General features: G+C 31.2%; 1 protein-coding gene across 8 annotated transcripts in view; it reads left to right on the top strand.

The window, feature by feature from the left end:
* The window catches only part of LOC143076240 (paxillin-like), a 38,924-nt gene extending 21,104 nt beyond the window's left edge, over positions 1–17,820 (top strand). For 6 of the 8 annotated variants that reach the window (XM_076251961.1, XM_076251964.1, XM_076251963.1 and 3 more), the window contains exons 2-10: positions 180–364; positions 6,454–6,670; positions 7,654–7,810; positions 9,435–9,591; positions 10,155–10,409; positions 10,984–11,157; positions 11,953–12,068; positions 13,120–13,234; positions 13,931–17,820. In XM_076251961.1, the coding sequence (XP_076108076.1) occupies positions 180–364; positions 6,454–6,670; positions 7,654–7,810; positions 9,435–9,591; positions 10,155–10,409; positions 10,984–11,157; positions 11,953–12,068; positions 13,120–13,234; positions 13,931–14,197 (1,643 nt within the window). In that variant the 3' untranslated portion in view covers positions 14,198–17,820. Of the gene's footprint in view, positions 1–179; positions 365–3,587; positions 3,709–5,101; positions 5,224–6,453; positions 6,671–7,653; positions 7,811–9,434; positions 9,592–10,154; positions 10,410–10,983; positions 11,158–11,952; positions 12,069–13,119; positions 13,235–13,930 lie in introns of those variants that run through there. The other 2 variants (XM_076251967.1, XM_076251968.1) reach the window with 2 other exon arrangements.

The following is a 17,820-nucleotide window of genomic DNA, read 5'->3' as shown; positions in this document are numbered from 1 at the left end:
TCCCCCAGCTGTTTAGAGTTGTAAATGTGTTGGAACTGATAAGCAAATGATGTAGGAATTGTTTTGTTTTCGATATTCTTACTAGTTGTTGAAACATTATAGAGAGATGATGTTCAGCCATGGACATGACTGTTACCAATAGTTAAGATTGACTAATGGTCTGGTTCCTTGTTTTACAGATGCTTTGTTGGCTGACTTACAGTCCACCACTGGCCACGTTAACCAGTACCAGCGCCAAGCCCCAACCCAGTACCAACAACAAGACCAAGGATACAGAGCTAGAAGTGAGACTCCACCCCCTCTGCCACCACCACCACCCCAGGATGTTTTAGATAGCATACCACCACCAAGACAATTTGATGAGGTAAGTCTAAGGACCAGTGATTTAAAAACCACACCTAACCGCCCTCCTCCCTGAGGGTTCTGGCAGCATATTTCTTAAAAGTTTAGATTTTATATCTTACCAGCCAAACTGCCAATTTCAATATGAAGCTAGACGCATGCTGAAGCTGTACAGTTACCTATAATTGCTTACATCCACTTCATATGACCTGTGGTGGATAATTTTCTTATTGGCAATCATACCACATCTTCTTTTTTGAAAATACTGTATAAAGTCCAGGTTCTGGGTTTTCGTCTTCTAAATCTAGAAAGACTAACCGATATATGAAGATATTTTTAAATAGCCAAAAAAGAACAATCTTCAATAAAATTCTGTAAATGCAGAAATTATTGCTTGCATTTGTTATTGCGATTTTGTCATTTTAGATTAAAATGCGATTGTATTTTTTGCGTTATTGAAAAATATCCTGTTAAATTAATATAAAAATTTCAAATGCAAGTTTAGATTATTGCGATTATAACCCAATCATATTTTTCAACATAATAAAAACATCACAATAATTTCTGAATTTACAGTATTAGTAGCAATGTTAAAGTTAAAAACACAGGACAGTTGAAGGCTGGGAAACAGAAAAAGGAAAGGAAGTCTGTTCACTTTTGTAAACTAAACCACTACTTGAAAAATATACTAACATATTTCATACCAAACTGGTAATTGAAATTGCAATCAAGTATGTATACTACCGGTATATGTTTTCATACAAGTAGCTGTAAGTCTAGGGTGTGTTGTTCTTTTGTTTTCTACTTGAAAATTTCCTTTGGAATCAGGTTCCTTGAAAGGTTTATTATAATGATACTAATTGTCCATCCTAGCCTGGATCTTATAAATCACATGACATAGGCATGAATAAAAAGTAGATTATACTTTACAGAGGTCTCACTAAATTGAATCCATGAGTCTTGAGCTTATGGTTATACAACTCTACACAGTACTCAGATTTCACAATTTGTGCTAAAAACACCAAATCCAGTGTTTTGATTTCTGAGTCTGATGTCGACTCTTAACTCATCATTTGAATCACCATACAGAAAAAGATATAAAGATAGTACTTAAGATATTTTGTAAAAATTTCCCTTTTCTTTTCAATATCAGTGGTCAAATGTGATCACACCTCTAGATTAGCTGTTTCTACATTTATACAGTAATATATTAACAGTGACATATCCAGCAATTTAAAAAAAAAAGGGGGGGGGTCAAACTCCCTGAAGTCGGACCCCTGGAACCACCACACTGAGTATAAACATAGGATGTTTTTTTGTTGGTTTGAACAAATCCCTGTTGTATTTGGTATGACTGATTCAAGATCTTTTTTAAGAGATGACGAAACATTTCTTTACACTTTGATTAAGATTTGGATAACAGTTTTTGTCAATCTTTTTAAATGACTATTGACACCCACATTATTATAGGATAATAATTTTTAAATACCTTAAGCATTACATAATTGTTGTGCATTGTAAATATGTAATTGAAATATTAAGTTAACTAGAAAAAAGACAATCTTTAAAATTATAGTAACATTCTTAAGAATTCTGACTATTTTAAAAGTATTTGTAGCTGAAGAAAATATAATGTAATGTGGTTTACCAGTACCTCAATCAGCCAGCAACCCATTCAACAAAAACAACCAAAAGACATAAGCAATGCAAAAACTTTTTTTAGTTGGATATTAAAAATATTTTACTAAAGTTCACTATTAAAGGGATCTGGACAAACAACGAGCTACTCTGTTTCACAAAAAAATCTTACGAGAAAAATCATTTCTGAAACAAAATATTGTATCTGAAAAATTTTGGCTATAGACTTCTGCTTGAAATTTTTTTTTCCATTTTGACTATTCTATTACTTTACACAATTTGCAGTGATTGGTTATATCTATAAAACTTATAAGTATAAGAACATGGAAATCTTAACCTTCTATTACCCATGGTTAAGATTTCTGATGATTCAGTGCCGTACCCAGAGGGGGTCCGGGGGTTGGAACCCCCTTTTTAGGATGAACAATGCATTTGAATAGGGACATTTAGTTGGAACCCCCTTTTTTGGGACAATCAATGTATTTGAATGGGAACATATAGTAGTTACAACCCCTGCCCCTTTAAAAATGGCTGGATCCACCCCTGTTATTTAATTTATGACAGGATAAACAACAACAAAAAAATCTGTCTCTCACCAGCCTTTTAAATTTACTATAGATACATGTACTTTTCACGTTTTAACATGTAAATAAAGATAACATCTACAATCTTTTGCACTTAGTGATAATTACGATAACTGCATAATGATCGTTATTCATGTATTGTACTCTGCAAAACATAAATAAATGTATAATGTAGATTGTTTTGTGATAAAGATTGGTTTAACTTTTGAAATGCACTTGTATGAATTACAGTGGAATGACGCTCAGATTGAGGCCATGGCCTTCTTTAATTCCTGCTTCATACATTCTGGTAGAAGAGATATTTAGTTAATGTTTACCCCAGACATGCCCCATCTCTTCTAATAAAATAAAACAGTTTTAAGGATTATTTGTTTCCTTTTTCAATCTGTTTGCTTGCTGAAAGCATGTTGTGCTAACTGACGATAAATCCAGAAATTTTTGCGACATTTATATTAATGCGAATAATGCGACTGGGTGAGTAGTGCAAAGAAAAGGACTCCCATCCTGATACCTGAAACAAAGACCTTTGTCGACCTTTGATCAGATTTTTTTCTTCTAATTTGTAAAAATTGTAATAACTAAACTCCTTTCTTTATTAATTGCAATAACAAATGCATACATAGTAATTTCTTAATTTACAGTAATCTGACTGTCCCCACCCATAGCAGGTCTTGCTCGTTTAGGAGTACCGGTACATGCGATTCCGTCAGTTTTAAATTTTTGACCATGATTTGTATCTTTTAATGGATTTCTGAGATTTGAACAATCTTAAACGAAAAAGGGGATTATCTAGAGGATGAAAGTTTTTCAAAGTTACTTATAAGAAAACCGTCATTTTTAGACGGTTTGAATTTAAACAAGACAAAAAAGAATATTATAATACTTGAAATATGTCATGAGACTCCCAGCTCAGTTTGTCAAGTATGAATTGTTTAAATATATCTTAATTTTGTAAGTTTGAATACACTAAATATATCTTGCACTACAAATATAGATTATATATATTTATATACATAAGTACAAACGTCGACAACGCAAAATGAATCACTATATGACTATAGGAAATGAATAATACTTTCCGTTATTTCAGTGTCAAAAATGTCATGTTTGGAGTGATATAAGGTGTAGATATTTTCTCTGTAAGGTAAACATTTATTTTGTAAAAAAACCAGCACATATTTGATATCACCTTAGAAGACAGGAAAGATAACTCAACATTACTTATTGGTGCAAACTATAATAGGTTTAATTTTGAGAGAGTAAACAAATGCGGGAAAAAAAATATAGTCTTAAGTTGGTTGATAGCAGTTAAATGTCAAACATCATAATCTGAAAACTTCAGGTGCCTATTCAAGCTATATGGTACGTAGTGTATGGGTTTTTCTCATTGTTGAAGGCAGTACAGTGGCCATAAGGCCTACTACTTTTCCAATTTTAAAAGACTGGTAGATTTTTTTCTGGTTGACAATCATACCGCATTTCCTTATTTTTATAATTATAAGAAGACTGTTCAGAGACTGCTATGGGCAATTGAGAAAAAAAATGACTAACTCATTGTAAACAAGAGGTGATGATCATTAATATTAATTAGAAACACATTCTTCAAATTTTATGGGTAAGCTAGAGGCACAATATGAAAAATATAACAAGATATAAAAATTATACTTTTACAAATGATGACAAACTCTTACAAATCACGGTTTTGCCCCAATGACATATCTCATATTTTATGAACAAAAAAGAAAATTTGTGATATGAATTGATTTATACATATGACCCTTAGTATATTCATTATGATTAGTTACACTATAATTAAGGTGTGACAAAGTACAACATGGAAAATACATGACGGGGATGGGAGTTTACAGAATAAAGAAAAACGGGCCTAAAGTAGAAAGAAAAAATATAGAGAAAAATGGACCCAAAAAATTAGGAATAGAGAATAATGGACAAGAAGTATACAGAATAGAGAAAAATAGTCTAAAAAAATATTAAAAGAACACAAAAATGAAAACTGGGACCCCACGCCCCATCCAGACTCGCATACATGTCTAACCAAATCATACAGCCTTCAACAATGAGAAAAACCCGTACAAAATAAGCAGCTACATGTATATATAAGGCATTTTATAACTTATGTAAGATACTTCAGGCCTCATGGTCATAAAACTTTCGAGCATGATTTTTGTACTCAGACTCGAAAATCAACCAATCAAATTGCTGGATTTCATGTTTCGAGCATGATTTTTGTGCTCCGAGCACTGAGCAAAGTTTTATGCCTTCAAGGCCAGGTAAGTTATGGTTATGTGCTCCAGACCCCTTAATGAGGACATTGGATGAATTCAGTGTAAAACTTATGTAAAGATTTCAGGTACTGAATAATAGACACGATAGAGGTAGTTTGAAAATATAGTTTTCCATTATATGCAAAATATTGTGTTAATAAATGCACTATACATGTTATTAACATAGATGAATAACATAGCGTTGATGTTTTTCCTGAGGAAGGATATAAATTATGTATCCTGTTTGATTAGGTCGATGTGTTTTCTTGTTTTTGCATCCTGAATTTAATCAGAAAATATAGGGAAGAAATGAAAAATTAAAATTAGAATTGAAATAAGGAAATTATGATTTTATTTCCTACTGACAGGAAGAGGTAAGACATTTAGATTTTCTTGTATACTTTTGTTAATAAAGACAACAATGACCCATCTTACAAGGCCATAAAAAAGAATTGGTTTGTTTGCCAAAACCCTACCTACCCAGAAAAAGACTGCCTACTCAAATTCTTTTATTGTCCTGATTTGAAAAAGTTTTTTTTTAATCAGATAGGCATGAAGACTAATAAACATCCGATACGTAAATTTCTTTAAAAAAATAATTTTTTTTTTCTTCTCAAACATGGAAAGATTTGCTATTCATTTAGAGTAATTTTAAACACATGTTCAGATATCGGGTACTATATATGGATTCATTTATTTTCGTGGATTGAGCAAATCTTGCATATTCGTGGATATTTAATTTTGTGGTTTTGGCAACACTCTCCTTTAGATTATTTGTATTTGGTTGAACTTTTAAATTCGTGGTTTCCCTGTACCCGCAAAATCCACGAAAATTGGTATCCAACGAATATTAATGAATACACAGTATTAGAATCAATTTCGCCTACCTATAGACTTCACAGTTTAAGGTGTCTTTACCTGGATTTACCAGACTTCCACCTGTGCACATTTTTTCTCAAATCCTGATTGAATTATTAATGATGAACTTCAAATACAATTCATTGCTTGCAAAGAAATTGATCATTAGCTATAGATATGATAGATGCATGGATTTGATTGTAAGTGCTATCAACTTTTAGAACAAAGCTCCAAAAACCAAAAAAAATTTGACACATTTGTCACTTCACAATTTAGTACCCTTTACCCAAATATGACCTAACGAAATTGACTTATTACCAGGTTTGTAACAACATGAGCAACATGACAGGTGCCACATGTGGAGCAGGATTTGCTTATCCTTCTGTGGCACCTGATATCACACCAGTTTTTGGTGGGGGTTCGTGTTGCTCAGTCTTTATTTCTGTGTTGTGTTTTGTTTACTATTGTTTGTCTGTTGGCCTTTTTTTTAGTTATGGTGTTGTCTGGTTGTTTTTTCGATGTCTGTTGGCCTTTTTTTTTAGTTATGGTGTTGTCTGTTTGTTTTTTCGACATAATAGTTTGAATGTTCCTTTGGAATTTTTCGCCCTTCTTTCTCATAGTTTTGAAAGGTTGAGTTTGAAACTTACCTATGATCAACCTTTGCCTGACGGAGTTAGAACCTTCGTTTCTTAATCGTTTTTTAGTTTATTATTCAAAGTTTATTAACATTCAAATTCTACTTTCAGCCGTTGTATGAAGGTCAGCAGATAAGTGTGACCAGAGGGAGGACACCCAGTTCTAGTACATCTAGAAGTTCAGGTCATTCTTATCCCGAGAGGTCAACGTCATCACCGGCACCCAGACAGATGTCATCAATCAGCAACAACCTGACCGAGCTTGACCAGCTCCTTCAGGACCTCAACTCGGCACAGTTTATGGCTGAAGTTGATAAAAGGAACAGTGGTTAGTGTTTAACAGTGTTTACATTAATTAATAAAAAAAAAGACTCTTAAGCATCCGATAGTTTGTAACAGGTATTTTCTCCTGGGTATATCTGAAACAATAAAAAAAAAATCAGTATATTGCATTTATAAGTCATGAAAGTAGTATATATATCTTGCTTTATCAATTGAACAGCAATTGGGTTAAAGACAACTATATAAAAAAGAACAGAAAAAAACATAACATATATATAAAGGACATGTGTCTCACTTAAGTCTGTTGTAGGTTTCATCATTGGATGATGGGGATAAAAATACATTTCAAATCGCAATATTAATTTTATTTTTCTAAGAACACAAAATGCATATTACTTTCACATATATAGGTCCAGCCAAGCATTTCAACTTTTTTTGGATGAACATATACAGATTTTTTCTAACAAATTTGATGAATTTTCAAATTAAGTATACAACCATATTTCACAATACATGTACCTTGTGATGAACCTTAAAAGTACATTGTTCTTTGAAATACTTGTTTGTTTGTATAGAATAAAAACATCTATTAGGACTCAAAGGTTCAACCAGGTGTTAAATAAAATTGAGAAAGGAAATGGGGAATGTGTCAAAGCGACAACAACCCGACCATAGAGCAGACAACAGCCGAAGGCCACCAATGGGTCTTCAATGTAGCGAGAATTCCCGCACCCGTAGGTGTCCTTCAGCTGGCCCCTAAAAATATGTATACTTGTACAGTGATAATGGACGTAATACTAAACTTCGAATTATATACAAGAAACTAAAATTAAAAATCATACAAGATGAACACTTTCATTTACTACCTGTATACAGTTATTTATAACGCAACATCCAACAAACAGATAAAAACCTAAAAAAACAACTGCATACATGTATGAATTGTTATGTATAGTTGACAAGAATAATTTATTATTTCTTGGATTATTCGATTAGTTTTAAATTTTTTTTTTTTTTTTTTTTATTCAGCTAACCAACCACTCCAACAAAATGGTGTGATAAATGATAGCAACAAGCCACCAGCACCACAAGTGGCACCCAAACCTAACAGATCTGAGAAACGTAATACTGTAGACAATTTATTGGACCAATTAGAAAACGCCTTACCAGATGGACCAAGGAGAAGGTAAGGGCCGATATTGATTAAAACACTGATTTATATAGGTATTTCATGAACAACTACATCATTGCGAATTGGTCTTGAGTTTTATATCGAATCCTTATAAAATAATTTTAAGTTTAAGAAATTAGAAGTAACCCAATTCAAATTTTGATAGCCAAGTGCTTATGTGCCACTGGAAATTTTCATCCCTATGAGACAAAGTAGAAATAAATGTCTATTTAGATTTCCCTTTTATCCCCTATTTAGTCCTTGCGCTTCAAATCTGTACTTTATTTGGCCTTTTAAGATTTTTTGATTTCAGTGTCATAGGTGCTAATATAAATTTCAATCCTGGTATTTATGATGAGTTGATTTCCATAGCCTAATAGTCCTTTTACATACTTTTTTGTTCAGTTGTAAAAAACTTATCTTGACAGGAAGATAGTAGATATAGGAAGATGGGGTATGAGTGCCAATGAGACAACTCTCCATCCAAATAACAATTTATAAAAGTAAACCATTATAGGTCAAGGTACGGCCTCCAACATAGAGCCTTGGCTCACACCTACGGTGGATTCATTTATTTTTATGGGTATCAATTTTCGTGGATGGCTGAATACTTGCATATTCGTGGATATTTGATTTCGTGTTTTTCCCAATCTCTGCATACAAAGCCTATTGAAAATATGTTGTTCGTTGAACATTTTAATTCGTGGTTTACCTGTACCAACGAAACCCAGGAAAATTGGTATCCAACAAATAATAATTAATCCACAGTATGTTTATTATAATGAGTAACCTAGTCATTTAGGCATTCATATGACCTAGTAGTCTGTAAGAACAGAGAAGGTTTTGTAGTTAATGGCAAATTTTATATCTTTAGTATTGTAGGGGAGATAATCCAAATAATTTAGATTTTCAAAATATTCCAATCTTAGAATAATGCAATCTTTTATTGCAGACACTAGATAGAAATATTTGGCTAATCAATGACAGACTCAATAAAATACCGTAGTCTTTTCAATAACAAGGGTTAATGCTTAAGGATGAACTGATTTGCACAATCAAACATTTGACATATAAAAAAGAAGATGTGGTATGATTGCCAATGAGACAACTATCCACAAAAGACCAAAATGACACAGACATTAACAACTATAGGTCACCGTACGGCCTTCAACAATGAGCAAAGCCCATACCGCATAGTCAGCTATAATAGGCCCGATAAGACAATGTAAAACAATTCAAACGAGAAAACTAACGGCCTTATTTATGTAAAAAAGTGAAACATACATGTTTGAAAGTTGAAGTTTGGGTAACCAATAGAAAAATAAGGAGATGTGGTATGATTGCCAATGATACAGCTCTCCATCAGAAACCTAATTACATAGAAGTGTACAACTAAAGGTCATTGGTGGCCTTCAACAATGAGCAAAATCTATACCACATAATCATCTATAAAAAGCTCTGAAATGACAATGTTAAACCAAATCCTTTTTATGATTTTGAAGATGCACATTCATGGTTTCATAGAATTAATATTATTTAACAAAGAATAATAAATATTATGTTATCAGCATTTAGGTATTAACTTTAGAATTTAAAATATTTTTTTTCGAATTTATAATTAACAATTTTATTTTTACAGTGAGGAAGCAACATATGACTACACATTGTCACATACAGCCAATAATGCTGGCTTCCCACAGTCCCCTCCCCCTCCTGTACATCAACCTGTAACCAAACAGGCATCAACTGCTACCAGAGAACTGGACGATCTGATGGCTACATTATCAGAATTTAAGGTAATTTTATAGAACTTTTATGGAAGTTTATCGATTTAGATGAAAAAGCATAGTTCTAATGGTAAGGGAGATAACTGCATTCTTCAAACAAAATGATATTTTATTCTTCCCATATTTCATTTGTAAAATCAAGCAACATCTTTTTCCATGAAAAAAAAAGTATGTAGCTATTCACCATGTATTTATTTTAAAAGCATTTACAGAGGTGATTTATTATTTTCAATATTTTTTTTTTACCCTGAAGAATAGACTTAATGTTGATGCTTCCTTTGTTGGCGTCAGCAAAATATTAAGTGTCTTTTTGGTTGCATAAGCAAGGCGTATATGGATGAATTATATGATAATAAAACATACCAAAAATATTGACTAGAAAAACAGACCACAAAAATCACCAACAGTCAACTGCATCCAAAAAAAGCTGTATTTAAAAATACAAAACAACAATCATCACAAGGTCAATATAGCGTACATTCTCTATTTAAAAAGACTTTGCAAATGAAATTTTGTGACCTTGAATTTCCGCAAAAAACATCCAATTATATTTCTTGTTTCCTTTTGATTAGGTGTCAGGGCAACAACAGCCACCAGTTAGAGCACCTTCACCTAATGAACCATCATATGCAAAACCAAACAAGAGTAAAAATGTAGGTCAAGGTCCGATGTCTAGTCAAGGTCAGATTTCCAATGCTGGTGGTGCTCAACACACAGGAGAACTTGAATCTATGTTAGGAGATATCCAATCAAAGCTTTCTGAACAAGGAGTGACTACCAAAACTAAAGGACTCTGTGGTGCATGTAATCAGCCAGTTATCGGTCAGGTAGGTGGTGTTCCTATGTGGGAGTAAATTAAGTACAATTTAGTTTTGTTTTGATATCTATGGTAACAGTCTAACAATTTGGATACAGCAGTGTTCACCATAAAGTGGGTTGGACAAGAAAAATTTGCAAAAAACAAATCGTTTGATTGTTTGTATCACAATGCAGAGGTAAAAAAAAATACAATAATAGGTTAAAAAGTATTGGTACTGTAAAGGGCAGAAGGATCTTTTTCAATACCTCAGGATTAGGCATTTATCTTTACTGGAATTCTCGATTGAACCTTTATATTTGCAGGACTTCAAGATTTACACTGATCAAAACTCTGAAAATTATGATTATTTTTACAAGATACTGGAAAAGTATGCATTTGAAAGAAAGGAAATAAACTTCAAAAAGACCCATTCCGTATTCAGAAAGTGTATTTGATATTTGTATATAATTAAATGTTTGAATTGTAGGTAACTTTTATACAGATATACATAAATATCGACAAAAAATGGTTTTCCACAAAATTAATTATTATAAGTATGCAAAAAATAGATATAAAAAGACATCTAATTTTTATCCTTTCAGGTTATTACAGCATTGGGTAAAGTTTGGCACATAGAGCATTTTGTTTGTGATCAATGTAAAGTGCCATTAGGAACCAAGAATTTCTATGAGAGAGATGGAGCTGCGTTTTGTGAAGAAGATTACCACAGGATATTCGCCCCCAAGTGTAGCTATTGTAATGGTCCTATTGTTGATGTAAGATATATATATTGTCCATCTCTAATTTTGTTGATGGATGGATAAATGCTATGTTAATTTATTAATGAGCAAGGGTCAGCCTCAATTAGGATGAGAGCATGTATTTATTACTGGATACTGGAAAAGTATGCACTTGAAGGACGAAGGATATAAACTTCTAAAAGACTATTTCCTTATCCATCAAGTGTAAGAAAAGTGATGCAGTTCAACATTTACGCTTCAGTTTTTAAAAGATAATTTACTTCTTACTATTAATTCAATGTGGTTGATAGCCAGATAGTTGTATTATTTTCTTTAAAGAATGAGAGTTATCATTCTCATTTTAACGAAACAATTTCAGTGAAGTCTAGGTATGTGGTCACTTCAGGGATTATTCAACAGTTTGGCTAAAGTTAATTTTGCATGTTTGATTTTCATAAAATTTGACAAAAATATTTCCTATGAAATGTTAACAAATTTTAATAATTTTAAGAAATTTGAACTAGTCTAAATAAAAAAATTATACATATTTATGATTTCTTAAAAGTTATTATGGAGTTTATTCTTTGCTTCCCTGATTTCAGAATCAGAAATTTTAGTAAAACACTAAGCAATAAAAAAAAATGCAGAAAAATGTATTTGGGAAATTGAAAGAAATCAAAATAGGATATAATTTTTACTGTATTTTAATGTCAGATAGATTGATTAATTTATTGTTGGATGTTTGCTTTATGCCACATCAGAGAGAAAAAAAGGATATAATGAGACAAAATACCAAATAGACACATTATCTAAATTAATTGTCTTTTATAGAAATGTGTGACAGCTTTGGGAAGTACATGGCACCCTGAACATTTCTTTTGTGCCCAGTGTGGTCGACCATTTGGGGAAGATGGATTTCATGAAATGGATGGGAAAGCATATTGCAGGTTTGTACACTAAGGGAGATAATTTGATTAAATTAGTTTATGTACTGAGGGAGATAATTTGAAAAAAAAACAGTTTGTGTACAATGGGGAGATAATTTGATTAAAAATGGTGTATGTGCTAAGGGAGATAATTTGATTAAATTAGTTTGTGACTAAGGTGGATTTCATGGATTTGTGATTTTATTTTCTTGAAAATTCATTCAAGCTTATAAACAAATAAAATGCATGGTTTCAAGGAACTAAGATGTGTGCATGCTTATGTAAATATATAGAAAACCTTTAAATTTGGGTGTCTGTCCAGCATGGAGATTTTAAAATTTATAAATGCATTGCAAATAAGGCAAAAAATGTGATGCTCTGAAACCAATTTAATCCTCACCTGCAGAATCCTGCTAAAAACCGACAAGAATTTTTGCCAAAATTCAAGAGAGAAAAGATATTTAGTGAATTAGAGCCTTGTCCGAACCTATCCTTACCATCAAAATCTCAAGATATTTTTGTTTACATAAAACTGAATTTTTCCCCCACTTTGGTTGGATGCCGTCAAGTGAGGAGACCACAATTTTGACATCTGATTGGACCTATATGTGAAGGAAATCCCCAACCTGTGTATGCAACTACTTACTTGTGTAGTACAATAGCCTAGAATTTACATTCATTTATTTTTTCAGTCCACATGATGCAATTATATACCTCAATACTTAACTATAACAAAATTTCTGTGTGGGACACATGTTCTGGTACACCAAAACTGGTACCTGCAACCTAAAGGATATAATTTTATTAAATAAGCTGGTTTTTAAGGGAGAAAATTTGATTATATGATCCTGGAACACAATTATCATCCTAGTGTGAAAAGTGTTATACTTGCAAATTTTTTCTACACCCTTTTTAAATTTATTTCTTCATGTTTTATGACTCTGATAGCAAGAAGGGGGATGAAATTACACTGTAAAAAAAAAATAGGTCATGAATTTTAAATTAAAGTAGTGATTTGCATTGTGGAAATGTGATTGTCTGTTACCAAGAATAATTTTATTTCATTTTACAGAGATGACTACTTGGAAATGTTTGCTCCCCGTTGTGGAGGGTGTGGTCGTCCTATATTAGATAATTATATCTCAGCACTCAGTAGACACTGGCATCCAGACTGTTTTGCCTGTAGGGTAAGTCTCAAACTAATATAATTTTACAGACTGTTGCATTTAATCACACACACTACATTCAAATTGTAGGGAATATATCAAAATACAAATGTATATATTTCACATACTTTAGCATTTTATCTAGCATTAGATTAGACAATTAAAGTGATTTTTCTGTAGGGTACATCTCAAACTAACATATTGTTAAAGACTGTTGCATTTAATAAAAGACACTACATACAAATTGTAGGGAATATTTCAAAATATATATTCCACATACTTTATCATTTTTTCTAGCATTAGAATAGACCATTAAAATATAATGTGTCTCTAGGTTATGTCTCAAACTATCAAAATTATGCTAGTTTTGGCTTTAGAACTAAGCATTAGACAGACACTTCCATTGGTGATGTGTCATCTGCATGAAATGCTCAATCAGAGGAACATCAATTTTTTCAGGACTTACTTCTGGAAAAACTATTAAATATCCAGCAGTGAATAGAAATAGAGCAGATACTGTCGGCTGTGAAGAAAATAATCCATGTCAATGAGATGCTTTAATTTCAAAATGCATTAAGACTTCTATTAACTTCTATACTGAGTCTTGTGTAGACAAAAAGTGTGTCTGCCATACCAAATTTTTATCTTGTATCTATTTTGAGTTTATTTTCAAAGTATTACCTCCCTCATTAATTAAATATTTCAATATCATTGTAGGATTGTGGTCAACCATTTGGAGGAAGGAGTTTCTTCGAACATGAAGGATTACCATACTGTGAAACTCATTACCATGCAAAGAGAGGCTCACTATGTGCCAGCTGTCAAAAACCAATTTCTGGACGTTGTATAACAGCCATGTTTAAGAAATTTCATCCCGAACATTTTGTATGTGCCTTCTGCTTGAAACAGTTAAACAAAGGCACTTTCAAAGAGCAGAACGATAAACCCTATTGTCATCCATGCTTTGTCAAACTTTTCGGTTAAATTTTATAAATTTTATTTGTATACGTATTATTTGATATTTTGTATCATGTAGAAGACAATTATATTTCTGTTTTACAAAGATTTTATTTGTACATTGAACATTTTGGGTCTGAATTTTTTTACAAGAATGAAATATTATTGTAACATTTTTTTCTAATTCACCATAGAAAATTCATACTCACTAAATAGTTATTTTATTGTTGTTTCTATGATATTTATTCCATTTTTGTTTGTATGTTGGGTGTCAAGTAAGAATAAATCACTCAATTTTTATGTTGGAATAAATTCAGAAACTGACAAGGATATCCCATTATATTCAGACTGAAATCTTTTGATAAAATTGAAAATGGGAATCTCCACTTTCCATTTACCTTATATATCAAAAATCACATTCTTATTATTTAATGTTTTTTCGAAATGTCGTTCTAAGACCCTCACAGTTCCAATTATGTATTCATCCTGGACAAAAATTTGAAAGTTAAGTAATCTTGAACTTAATATTTTTAAAGAATTTGTGCTTACTTTGATTTGGTCATACAATCCCTTTGTATCTCAAATACACAACCAAAAAAAAAAGAGTTTACTATATATTGCTAAATTTTGGTATTTTTCTGTGACACGAAAGTTGAATTTCCTTGTGTATTTAATTGAGAGTACTGACATACATGTATAAAAGTAAAATTGAGAATGGAAATGGGGAATGTGTCAAAGAGACAACAACCCGACCATAGAGAAGTATTTGTTTATGCATATAAATTGTTTTTGACGTTAATCTGATGTATTCATTGTTTAGAGGGTGCTTTATGCATTTAGTTACATTACTAGAAGATGTAAGTATGTTATATTTATCTTGGCTATTCGATTCAAATTTATCTTAGAACTGGCACGGCTTGTTAGTTAACTGTTGCTAGACTATCAAGGGGAGATAATTTAAACACTAAAAGGAGGATGTAATTTTTAACCTCTTTTTCACAATTTGGCAGAAAAGTTGTTGCTATTTGTTTTGGTTTTATTCTGTCAAAATAAAATTTAAAAAGATCAAGAGTCAAAATTGATTTTGAAAATGTTGTCAGTAGATGCCTGCCTACCGTAAAAATATTATTTGACTTAAACTGGATGAATTTTATATCAAGTTCTATTTTTGTATAAATCTCTTAGCTTTTTCCAGTGATATTTAGGAGCATAGGAACAAAGTGATAAAACTAAGGAAATTTTAGTGAATTATACTTCTTACAAAGATTTGAAAAAGTTCTTAAATTTTATCATTTCTATCTGTTAATATCAAGTCAAGATATGTTTTGTAACTTTGTATACAATTAGTGTATGACTAAAGCCGTTAATTATGAATGAAACTATGGATGTCTGTGCAAAGGCGCACAGAAGAAAATTATGGAAATTTTATAGATTTTGAAAAAATGAAATCAATGAATATATTGTGGAATAACAATATTCTATCTAACAAAAGTTATTAAGGGGAGATAATTCAAAATCTTTTACCGTGCTTTAGGGTTAAAAAGAGGATTTCTTTTTTCCATTAATCCATTTGTCGAAAGTTTTTCATATACATAATCTGTCAGATCATCTATCAGCTAATTAATCAAATAGGTTGCATATTTTTTAAACATTTATTTCAGCTCAATGAGGTGCACCACACTATTCTGAAGAAAAATGAAAAATTGAGAAACACATCATAATTTTTGCAATCTTATAGTATACATTTTACCAGCATGTTGCATCATAGCTTCATTTTATGTATTCATGTATATTTTAAATGTTCATCTTGACAAGACATCGTTTTAAATGTGATCGTGTTGGAAGAAGAATGGAGATGTTCATATTTTTTTTTATGTAAACAAGAATTATAAAATTTATTAAATAAATTTCATATAATATGTATGTTGTATAAGATTTTTCTGCTGGTCATATATTTTTATATTTAATGAAGGTCTGGATTGTCATTTCTAAACTTTTTCTTTTAGGTCATTTTTTTCTATTCTTTATTTTTCTTTGCCCATTATTCTCCATTATTTATATTTTAGTACCCCATTATTTCCCGTTCTAAAATATTTGGATATTTTTTTCTCTATTCTTTTAAATTTTGGCCAAATATTCACGATTTTTTTAACCCCATCCAGATCGTAATTAATAGCTATAGCTTACAGCTTACAACTTGTGTTGAAGGGTTGCTGTCATGTTGACTTTCAATTGCTCTTATGCATTTGTTAAATGAATTTTTGCGTGTAACTACGGATTCAATATTTTAAAATTTATATGAATGAACTTGTTAAAAAATTATACAAATTCAATACAAAATTTTTTTGAATGGACACATGTAGGTGGAGTATACTAAAATGAAGCATGCAGTGTTCTCCCAGTTCTCTACAGTTGGTAGGTATGAATGCACTTATCAAAACCAAAAAAAGGCTAAGCAGAACATTTTAATTCATGACAAATAGATCTAGGAAATGTTATTGCAAAAATTGAGTGCAAGTCTTCTGATACTGTTGATTTTTTTCTCTCACATTAATAGAAACATTGCAATTATGGTACATGATTTTTTTTAATTGAAGAACGAAAGGAATGCATCATTTTGTAAAAATATGAATGTTTTTTCTGAAATGGAAATTTGTCTGCTGCTGGTCGCTGTTGTATGCATTGATTTATTTGTGATTTTTTTTATATCAATTTGATCAAATCATTGGTTGGTTAATCATTTTTTTTAATCAAAATCATGTTTATGATTACAAAGTATGAATTAATTTTTTATACAATAACTTATTTTTATAGTTGCATAGTTTAAATCAGTATTACATCAGAAACAAATTTACTTAACATAATTATCATTATTTATCAATAATCATATTGATAAAAATTACATGTTTGAATATAAGGCTACATCTGTTTCTTTGGTGGTTGCACCAAAATGAATAATGACCTCAGCCCAAAACCTCAGTCAGTATTGATTTTTGTTCAATTTGACACTCATAATTTAGTTTTACAAAGAACTTTTATAGCAATATTGAGATCACCTAAATAAGTTATTAAAATCATGGCATCACTAATAACTATATTTGAAGACATTATTTGTATTTCTGGATTTATGAATGATTTGTTAAATTTTAAATTTATTTAAGTGCCTTTATTGTTAGTTTATTGAATGACTTCTTATATTACATTGTAATAGTTGTTGCAGGACTTTCCTGGCAAGAACAAGGTTCATGTTATCATTGATATTTTAAGGTGGTACCCAACACTTTCACTAAAATTTATTCGTCTCGTTTAATTTTCATAAAATTTGGTCAAAGTATTTACTTTGACCCTTTAACAAAAATATAAAAAAATTCAAAAATTTTGAACCAACCGTTTTGTCTGAAAAATTACACTGGTTATATAGCAGTTTGACAAACTCCAATTTTGATCATTGAGAAGCCTAATATTCCTTTTACAACAACGTAATTAAAACGTTTAGATGACTTTACAGAGTTATCTCCCTGTAGTGTTAGGTACCACCTTAAATGTCATCTAACCATTATTGAACATTACCTTCTGTAAATTTGCTGTTAACCTGGTGACATTTCATTATACATTTATATTATGCTTTACAAATACAGTATATGAATATA

Source organism: Mytilus galloprovincialis, chromosome 5, assembly GCF_965363235.1.
Source record: "Mytilus galloprovincialis chromosome 5, xbMytGall1.hap1.1, whole genome shotgun sequence".
NCBI lineage: Eukaryota > Metazoa > Mollusca > Bivalvia > Mytilida > Mytilidae > Mytilus > Mytilus galloprovincialis.
Note: the sequence above shows the minus strand (reverse complement) of the source record. Positions and strands in the feature narration are given on the sequence as shown.